General features: G+C 51.0%; 1 protein-coding gene across 1 annotated transcript in view; it reads left to right on the top strand.

Moving 5' to 3' along the window:
- The first annotated feature begins 593 nt into the window (after positions 1–593).
- foxp4 (forkhead box P4) overlaps positions 594–10,273 on the top strand; it is a 30,438-nt gene continuing 20,758 nt past the window's right edge. The window contains exons 1-2 of the mRNA XM_042342131.1: positions 594–767; positions 7,202–7,288. Coding sequence (XP_042198065.1) covers positions 594–767; positions 7,202–7,288 — 261 coding nt within the window. The remainder of the gene's footprint in view (positions 768–7,201; positions 7,289–10,273) is intronic.

Genomic DNA, 10,273 nt, shown 5'->3' with positions numbered 1-10,273 from the left:
CTCTCTCTCTCTCTCTGTCTGTCTCTCTGTGAGTTTTCTTTCCTTCTCAATACTCTCTCTCCTCACTCTCCCTCTTGGCTCATTCTTTCCTCACTCTCTCCCTCTCTTCACACTCTCTCCTCACTCTCTCTCCTCCTTCTGTTTCTCTCTCTCTGTCTCTCTCTCTGTCTCTCTACATCTCCTTCGGTGAAGGTTCCGAACACCAGAACAGATGCACTGAGGGTCTGATGCACGTGTAAATGTTGGGACGTGGAGAGAGAGGGTTCATTGGGCTTTGGGCAGAGACTCACTGATGCATCACACGTGAAGACTCAGAGGACGTTTATACCACGTTGTGATTGTAAACAAATTTCGGCACGACAAGGGCACAGAGCAGGGGGTACAGAGACGAGGGTCTGATTCATCAGTTTCTAACCTCTCTCTCTCTCCCCCCCCCCCCACCTCTCTCTCCCCCCCACCTCTCTCCCCCCACCTCTCTCCCCCCCCCCCCCTCCCCCCACCTCTCTCTCCCCCCCCACCTCTCTCTCCCCCCCCCCCCCCCCACACCTCTCTCTCCCCCCCCCTCTCTCTCTCTCACTCTAGGTGTTCAAGCCATGATGGTGGAATCCGCATCAGAAGCAATACGCAGCTCGGCCGCCAATCAGAATGGAGTTAGCAGTTTAAGCAGCCAGCCGGCGGCCGGAGGTCGTGATGGGGGGGCCAACGGGGAAATTAATGGGGAGGTCAGCCCCGTGGACTTACTGCATCTCCAACAGCAACAGGTCCAGGTCAGTCACTCTCTCACCCTCACCCTGGCTCAGTCACTCTCTCACCCTCAGCTTGTCTCACCCGTCTCAGTCAAAGAGGAGGTTCTTGAGATGGGCCTTGAGGGAAGAGAGGGAGTGAGTGAGGGCGGAGTGGCTCCAGGATGAAGTTCCACAGGGTTGGTCGCTCCACACTCCGGCGGTGCCAGATCAGCTGAGATCGGCTTAGGGACAGTATTCCTGACGGATCTTCCTAAGAATTTACTAGAAGGCGGAAGAAGACCAAGGTCCATCCAGGTCATCCTCCACCATCCTGGCAGTCGCTTGATATATCATGTCCCAAACTATATACTGTAGCTGTAACTAGATATATTCAGGACATCTTCATCAAAGGGCAATGGGTGTGAGTGTGTGTCAGTGTCGCTCACCTGGTCTGGCCTGGCCTCCAGCCTGGGATGGGATTGGAGTCTGTCCAGGCAGAGAGAGAGACCAGGCGGGAGCTGAGGCCTCAAGGCCATTGGAACCCCCTCTTACACAACAAACCGCTGATCTACTACACTTCCTCCTGTTTGGGTTGAACTCAGGCCAGAATCGAGCCTTTGAGTCAAACTCCCAGATCGGCCCAGCAGCCCGAACCAGCCACAGCCAGACAGGAGCGGTTCACTCTCTCTCTCTATTCCTCTCTCCCTCCCTCTCTCGTCTTTTTGTCTTCACACTGTAAGGTAGAGAAGGTTAATGGACAGTTGTTATTTTCCATATTAATTTCCCACGTGAAAAAGTCGGTGTGTATGTGTGTTGTTGTTGTGGTAGCGCAGGGAAGACCAGGGGGGAGCATCAGCGGGAGAGAGACACAGAGACAGACACGGGGTGGGGGGGGGAGACTTGTAGGGCACGTCTTGAGATCACAGAGAAAGTGAGAGTGTGTGTGTTCACACAGAGAGAGAGAGAGAAAACGTGTTGAGAGAGAGAATGCGTTCTGTGTGAGAGAGAGGTGACACTGCAATCTCTCTCTCCACCCCTGAAGCTACTGTTCTTATGTCAAGTGGCCAAGTGGCCCTTGAAGTTAAGTGCCTTTTTATCTATTTATCTAATCATTTATTTAGGTAAATATTCCCGAAGCCCCTTGAGGCCTTTTCCTCCTGAGTTAATGACCCCCCTACCCACCACAACCAGAGTAACAGCACAGACAGACACTGATCCAGTGTGTGCAGAGTCACAAGGTCTCAATGCACTTCCCAGGGCACAGGTTGGAGCTCACGTTAACGTTTTATCTGAAGGATGGCATCTCCGAAACCCTGGTGACCCCCCCTCACCCACCCTCCCTGGGGCTGTTCTTGTGACCCGCCCCATTCACCCCCCCAACACAAACCAATGCGCAAGATAAAAGCCTGTCTTCTGGTTTTCCTTGGCATTCCCGAACGGAGCAACTCCATCCGCTGGGATTGCAGTGGATTTTTCCCGACAGGAGTTGGCCTGACTCCTCGGGCCCTGGGGCTGGGAACATGTTCATTTTTTTAACATCATTTTGTTTTTCCAAGTTTGTGAACGTCCAAAACTAACGGGAAATAACAGCGATTATTCCCGCTGCCAGTCAACCGCCCCCTCTTCGGAAGCTCTGAGGGGAGAGGGGGGGGGGGAGAGGTGTGGGTGGGGGTAGCCTGTGTGTTATCCTGTGTATAATACAGTGACCTCTAGGGGCGCTGTTTGAGACACTGTTGATTGGAGCGTATCTATGCTGGTCACCGCTCTGCCTGAGACTGTGATACACATTGTGTGTGAAAGGAGACAGAGAAACAGCAGATACAGTGTTGAGGAGGACTGTGATGTGAGCAAATGGGGAGACATGTAGATGAGCTGAAATCTTTTTTGCCTCCCATCCATCACTGTCCTCGAGTGTGATGGACAGCAATCCCGTGATTTAGATTTGACAGCAATGGGCTGTCGGGCTTCAATGTCACTTTTTATTCATCAAGAGTACTGAAAATCTCTACACTGTCTTTCTCACACTCCTCGGGCAGCCACAGCTGGGGTGGAGAGAGAGTAAAGCTCTACACTGTGGGTCCACAGTCCCAGGTCAGACTGTACTCAGTCTCTAGAGCGCCTGTGGTTATGATTTGAGTGGGTGGGCATACAATAGAGTGGAGAATTGGGGGGGGGGAAGCATGCCTCATCCCCAACACTCTCCAGAGGAAAGTGTATCAGAGTGTGGCCAGTGTTAGCTGTGTAGGGATAGGCGATGGCTGTAGTTGGTGTCGTGGTTGGAGAGAGCTGCTGTGAGCAAGGCCCAGCACATCCTCAGGAAACGGTGGCTGGAAATCCCAGATAGCGAGAGATAGACTGAGCACTGCTCAACTGGCACAACAATACTGTACAGAACAAGGCCACTGCAGGGGGGCACAGAGTAACACACCCTCTACACTTATGTGTCCACACTTCCAGGTCAGGGTTAGAGACACAGTAAAGCTCCCTCTATACTGTGCGTCCAATTCCCAGGTCAGGGTTAGAGACACAGTAAAGCTCCCTTTAGTTAATAGTCATTTTCTTTCATTCTCTCTTTGCAATAACAACAGCAACAATTTTCATTTATATAGTGCGCTTCACCAGGGTAGCACTTGTAGCCTTTGCATATGGTTTACACATGGTGTGTAATTGGGGCCAGTATAAAAGGTGAGAGCAGAACTGTATAATCACAGGAAAGATACCCAGTAAGAGGGAGTTGCTTTTTCTCCAACAAACCAAACAGGAAGTGCTGACAATGGCCGTCGGCACTGCCCACAGTTAGGATGTTTCCGCACTGTTGCCCCTTCGACAGGAAGTTACTCCACTTTCTCTCCTAAAATTAGCCCTGCTCTCCGTCCACGTGTCGTAACACTTTCATTTCATCATTCGAGGCCGCGGGAGCCAGAGTAAACAAGACAAGCAGGTTCTGGGGACAGTGTTTTCATGACGACTCATAACTCATTTTTTGTGCTAGTTATAACATAAGGAATGTGTTCTGAAGCACAACAAACTGTCCGTCCACAACTCCCAGGTCAGGGTTAGTTAGAGACACAGTAAAGCTCCCTCTACACTGTGCGTCCACACTCCCAGGTCAGAGTTAGAGAAACAGTAAAGCTCCTCTACACTGTGTGTCCACACTCCCAGGTCAGGGTTAGTTAGAGACACAGTAAAGCTCCTCTACACTGTGTGTCCACACTCCCAGGTCAGGGTTAGAGACACAGTAACGCTCCCTCTACACTGTGTGTCCACACTCCCAGGTCAGGGTTAGAGACACAGTAAAGCTCCCTCTACACTGTGCATCCTCCTATGCTGTTATCCTGATGCTCAGTCTCCGCACTAACGCTGGGGCCCGCCAGGCTCTGGAGGCTTTCAGTGAGAGTCTGCCTGGCTGGGGACAGAGGTCTACTGAAGCTTTCAGAAGTGACTGTGAGACAGGGAAGGGCGACAGGAGCCCAGGTGTGAGGGTGATAAAGTCTCTAAATCCATCTTTCATGAGGTAATAATGTCAGTCTAACACACTGCGCTTTCACAGGCCACATTTACACCAGCTGGTCTTTCGAAGCGAGATGTGAGAAAGAGTTCAAAACTATATTTTAAAGCCCTCGACACGGCATCTCCATTTCTCCTCGTGAAGTGCGAGGTTCCCCATAAACATGATGTATGTGGCTGGGGAGAGAGGCACTGGGCTGCGGGGGGAGAGAGAGGAAGGGCCCATTAGACACAGACATTGGGAGCCGCACAGATGGCTATCGCAGGTTCCTGGGGGAGCTGTTGTCAATAGTTAGAGACAGGTTTACTGATTACTGTAATGTGTCTCACTAACTAATCTTTCTCACTCATTCTCACTTTCTTTCTCTCTCATTCTCTCTCTCTTGTTTCACACTCTCTCTCACTTTCTCTGACTTGTTCTCTCTCATTCTCACTCGCTCTAATTCTTTCCCTCACTTTCTCTCTGTCTCATTGTCACTCCCTCTGAATCTCTCTCTCTCTTTCATTCTCACTCTCTCTTTTTCTCTCTCATCTCTTTCTTTCTCTCGTGTTTACATAGTGATTCGCTGACTTGCTGTCTGAGCTGTTCCTATCCACTTGGAGCTCTCTGTCTCTCTCTCTCTCTCTCTCGCTGGCAGGGAGCAATGGGAAGGGAGTGGCTGTGTTGGTTCTTGCCCTAAGGCTCCCAGAGGATGCTTCATCCGTGCATTGTTCCTGGCTTAGGTAATGGGGTCGAGAGGCGAAATGATGATCACACACAAAGTTATCTGGTACCAGAGGGAGCTGTCATACACAACTTTCCGCCCAAGATATCCTCTGTGTCTGTGAGGTTGGAGTTGTTCCTGCCAATACTTTGCGTAAACCAAATAGTTTTGTCTTTAACCATCGCTGCAGTCTCACCAAACTGGGTTTCTGCACCTCCAGTGACCTGACGTTAACTCTGGTCATGATTAACCTTTAATCCTCCCTCTCCTTCCAATAGCCAACACTAACCAGACTAGCAGCCCCTCAGATCCCATCGCTCACTCGCTCCATGGCTGGTAGGTGGGACACCGCGGTGGTGGCGTGGGGTGGGGGTGGGGGGCAAATTAGTTTCCACATTGGTCTTACAGAATACAGTCACTACACTTTACACAAACGTTAGTGAAACTCGTGAGAGATTCTGAGTAAACTCAAGGGCATAATCTCAGCCAATCAGAATCCTACTAGAGAGTGAGAAACAGCTGGAGCTGCAAGTGTGACCGTTAGTTTGGTTGGTTGGTTGGGTAGTTGGTTGGTTGGTTGGTTGCTTGGGTAGCTAGTTGGTTAGTTTGGTTGGTTGGTTGGGTAGTTAGTTGGTTAGTTTGGTTGGTTGGTTAGGTAGTTAGTTGGTTAGTTTGGTTGGTTGGGTAGTTAGTTGGTTAGTTTGGTTGGTTGGGTAGCTAGTTGGTTAGTTTGGTTGGGTAGTTAGTTGGTTGGTTGGTTGGGTAGCTAGTTGGTTAGTTTGGTTGGTTGGTTGGGTAGCTAGTTGGTTAGTTTGGTTGGTTGGTTGGGTAGCTAGTTGGTTAGTTTGGTTGGTTGGGTAGTTAGTTGGTTAGTTTGGTTGGTTGGGTAGTTAGTTGGTTAGTTTGGTTGGTTGGGTAGTTAGTTGGTTAGTTTGGTTGGTTGGTTGATTGATTGGGTAGTTAGTTGGTTGCTGGTTACCGAGTAGGGAGTTGGTTAGGGATGAGCTGTGCTTTGGCTGTTGACACGTGTGAGGCCAACAGTTAGCACTGAGGCCAAACTGAAGATTTGCCTCGCTGACCTCCCCTCTCCCCCATCCCCCACTCGCCAACGCCCAGCTTCACTTCGCTGACCCCCACACCTCTCCCCCCCCCGGCAACTCCCAGCTCATAAACCTGCCAGAGCCTCGCGACCCAACAATGCTGCTCTTGTTCCTGGAGGGAAGCTGAGTAGCAGCAGATTTTTACAGAGCAGAGAGCAGAGCGTGGTGGAGTTTCAGTGAGATCTCTCGGTGCCCGAAGTGTTTATCCTGGCAGCTCGCTCCCCTCAACTTCTTCCTCTCAGATTTTATTTTTCCTTTTGGAAACTTGGGATTTGATTGGAAATGAGCGGGTGACAGGGCTCTAGACAGACAGACAGGCAGACACACTACAGGCAGACACAGACAGATAGATATACAAACAGACATACACATGCATACAGACAGACAGTAGGACAGACACAGACAGATGATTTTCAGCCCCAGCTGCTGGTCACAGTTGAAGTGTCTGTGAAGTCTCAGTTGTCGAGGAGACACTTTCTGTCTCTCTCCGTCTGTTCGCCCCAGAAAAGCACCAATTTCTCTTTAAAAAGAAATTTGTGCAACGATCAAACCTTTCAGTGTTTCAACTGACAGAAGCCATCCTGCCTGCGTTTCCCAGCAACTCAGTTATAATCTCTTACATTCTTGCAGCCTTCTCTTTACTCTCTCCCCAACCCCCTCCCCGTTCCCTCCACCACCACCCACCTCTCTCTCCCTCTCCCGTTCCCACTAGACTGAGTCCTGTTGGCTTGTGGGCTCAGTGTGTTGCTGAGGAGGTGAAGTCAGGACGTGGGCTGAATTCTGACCTCAGCCTGAATTTGGACGCTTTTCTGTAGTGTGGTTAGTGTGGAGTCCTGTAGCTCAGCGGTTAGATCCCTCGTCTCACAAGCGAACGTACCCGGGTTCGATTCCCGGGCAGGTCAGGGTGAAACCTTAGGCAAGTTTCCTTACTTCACAGACACGCACACACACACGCCTCTGTTTACCAGCTGTAAGTAGGAACCCGGTTGTTAGGCGATTGGTGGCGATCAGGCAGAGCAGTGAAGAGTGTGGAGTTGCCGGCAGTGAGCTGATCACCAGCATGGAGCCTGGGGTGGGGGGGTCTGTGAGGGATTGTGAGTTGGGGTGTGTTTTGCTGCCACACGTGTCCCAGTGTGACCATTTCTCTTTCCCTCTCTTCCCACAGGCCCTGCAAGCCGCTCGGCAGTTCCTGCTTCAGCAAGCCACGGGGCTCAGCTCCCCTAACGCCGTCGACAAGCAGCCCACCGTGCAGGTAGGTCAGTGCCCAGCCTCCGTGTACCCCATCAATACCCAGCCTCCGTGTACCCCACCAATACCCAGCCTCCGTGTACCCTGACAGTACACTCAGCTGTCAGTATACCCAGAGTCCTTTGGCTCAGTGGTTAAAGAGTTCATCTCACGAAGTGCTTTGAGACTTTGAGATGTCTCAACGATGTGATAAGGCTCTATATCAAATGGAAGGATTATTTCCTGATATTATTACCCAGTCTGTACACTGAGATGTCAGGTTACCATAGTTTCCCATTCTCTCTCACTGCCTATGTGTGTGTGTGTGTGTTTGTGGTGGGGGGTGAGAAGGAGCACTGACTGTCTGTGGGTTCCCCTTCCCCAGGGGCTGGGATCAGGCACAGCTTTGGACGTTACACTTTCTACCGTTTGTTACAGGAAGGAAACGCTGTCACCGTCTGTGAAAAAAAACACAGGCGGCAAAGCCAGAGGCAGAGGCTTCAGTAACATGAATAATCAGCAGCTCTTCCTCTGCCCAGCGCCCAGGGAGGGACACAGAGGATGTCATGGGAGGGGCGGAGACCCTCGGCAAATGCCTATGGAGTAATCACCAGCGCCCCCTTCCACCCTGGAAGGACAGACCAGTTACTTGGGGCAGGGAATCCTCCCCCTCAGCTCCTGTTAACCCTGCAGCTAAAGCCCTAAGTAACGGGTCGGGTAGTCCTAACTGAACAAGCAAAGGGAAAGCTAGTCAATGCTCCCAATGACTAAGCTCTGTGGTTTTAGCTGGTTAGACTCCAGCAGTTACCCCAATGCGCACTCTGGGCTCCCCCACCCCCAGTCTTGGCTCTTGAGCCTAATGCTCTCCGGAATGCAGGGAGAGAGAGAGAGAGAGAGCACATTCCATTCCAACAGTCTTATCTCTGGGATTCCCATGTGTAGTTGGGACGCAAGGAAATCTCAGTTTGGTTTGGAGATTCAAAAGAACGGTGGTGGGTTTCTGTGTGTGTCAGACACCCGGTTGACCAAAAAAACACCTTGTGTTTACTCAGTGTTTTTGCACTTAAGTGAAGTCTAGGAATGAGAGGCTCACAGACTTCAGTTACTGGCGAGGAAGTGAGAGTTGACCAAAGATGTTGACCGAAGGCACAGAGTAGAGGGAGCAGAGCAGAGGGAGCAAGGGCTGTGGGTTTGGGGAGGGTTTGAGCCTGTGGGGAGAGGAAGCTGAATATGACTGGAGTCCAAGTGTGGTTTGTGATTTAATTCCCAAGTACGAGACTGTTTAGGGGTGAAGGAGATGCTCTGGCCAACTTTCCTGCTGCTTGTCCAGCTAGGAACCACCTTAGCCTTTAGTTAGGGCTTTGGCTGCAGGGTTAACAGGAGCTGAGGGGGAGGATTCGCTGCCTCCAGTGACCGATCGGCCCTTCCAGGTGCTGACTATGAGCCAGGCTGTGGTGCTGGGATGCTACTCTGCGAAAAGGGGCGCTAAATAAATAAATAAATGCAAGTTGTTTGTAGTGGTGAGAGGTGGGGGGCGGCGGGGGTTGATAGTGGGAGCTGGGGGACAAAATCAGTGAGGGCTGAAAGGTGAAAGTGTTGATCAAACGTGTCGCGGAGCCCGGCTACTAAACCAAACCAAACCTTTGCGGTGGCTCGGGATAAGAGACAAAAGAGTGAGAGTTTGGTTCCCATTGTGTTGTGTTTTTGTTGACTGGTGGGTGGGAGCCGTGACCTCTGACCCTCCGTTCAAATACAAAGGAAAGTGTCAGCAACTTAGCGGAGACGGGGAGGAGTGGGAAACCCAAACACTACTCACGCCCCTCCCCCCATCATTTCACTTTCCCTTCAGCGACTCTGTTCAATACCTGTTCCTTGCTGAGTGAGCGTCCGCCCCCCACTTCCCCCACTGCTCGGTTTGGAGTCAGATATTCTTTCTCCAATTCTTTCCTTTTCTCCCCTCCACTTCCCCCCTCTATTCCCTCCCACCCCTCTCTTCCTCCCCTCTCCTGCCTCTTCCCTCCCTCCCCGCCTCTCTGGTCTGTGGCTATCTGTATCTGTTTCTCTGCTGTAGTTGGGAGTTGAGAGTTAGTGAGAGTCGGGCTGTGGCATTGGGTCACAGACACACTGCCCTCTGCAGTGTTCGCTGAGCTGCTGAGAGAGCGAGAGGGAGGAGGTACACAGGAGGACTCGTTGGCCCCAAATCCCACCCTCTGTCAGCCTGCCACATGCCAGATTGTGTAAAATTCTTCACCTCAGCCACTCCCCAAACCAATTCCAAATTTACCACAATTCCATGCGGACAAAATGGTCTGCCAGTGAAGAGGGAGCTTTACTGTGCTTAGCCCTGATCTGGGAATGTGGCCGGACAGTGTAGTGAAGAGGGGGCTTTACGGTGTCGGTGTGGGCCTGGGGGCAGTGTATGGTGTCAGTGTGGCTCCACTGGGGGCAGTGGTGTGGGGAGAGGTATCGGTATGGATTAGGATCAGAAGATTAGTGGAAATGACGGCAGAGAAAAACACAGGGCCCAGTCGTAAATGATTAAAAGTTATTAATCTGGCCAATAATGTCCTATGGCACACAATTATGGCATCGGGCGAAACCTATAATCTCTGAATTGGGAGCCGTGAATCACCACTGGCCTCTTTAGGGTTTGATTTCATTGTGTGGCAGAGAAAGTGCTAATTACCCTGTTCTGCTGGGAGAGAGAGAAGTGGTGAATGACACCACATCAGTCATCCCCTTGCTTAAATATCATCATTTATTGCCGATCTCACAAGGAATATTTTGACCTTGTAAAAGCTAATAGTCCCTTTTCTCCCCTCTGTAATTCTGCCCTGGAATAAGCCGCTCTTTAATGAAGAAATGTTCTTAGTGCCCAAGAAGATTAACTTTGCATATAATCTTCTCTCTCTTCATCCTCTCTCTCCTGTCTTCTCTCTCTTTTTCTTTCTCCTGTCTCCCCTCTTTTCCCCTCTTCCCCTCTCTTCCCCTCTCTTCCCCCCTCCCCTCT

Source organism: Callorhinchus milii, unplaced genomic scaffold (assembly GCF_018977255.1).
Source record: "Callorhinchus milii isolate IMCB2004 unplaced genomic scaffold, IMCB_Cmil_1.0 Scaffold19, whole genome shotgun sequence".
Taxonomy (NCBI): domain Eukaryota; kingdom Metazoa; phylum Chordata; class Chondrichthyes; order Chimaeriformes; family Callorhinchidae; genus Callorhinchus; species Callorhinchus milii.
Note: the sequence above shows the minus strand (reverse complement) of the source record. Positions and strands in the feature narration are given on the sequence as shown.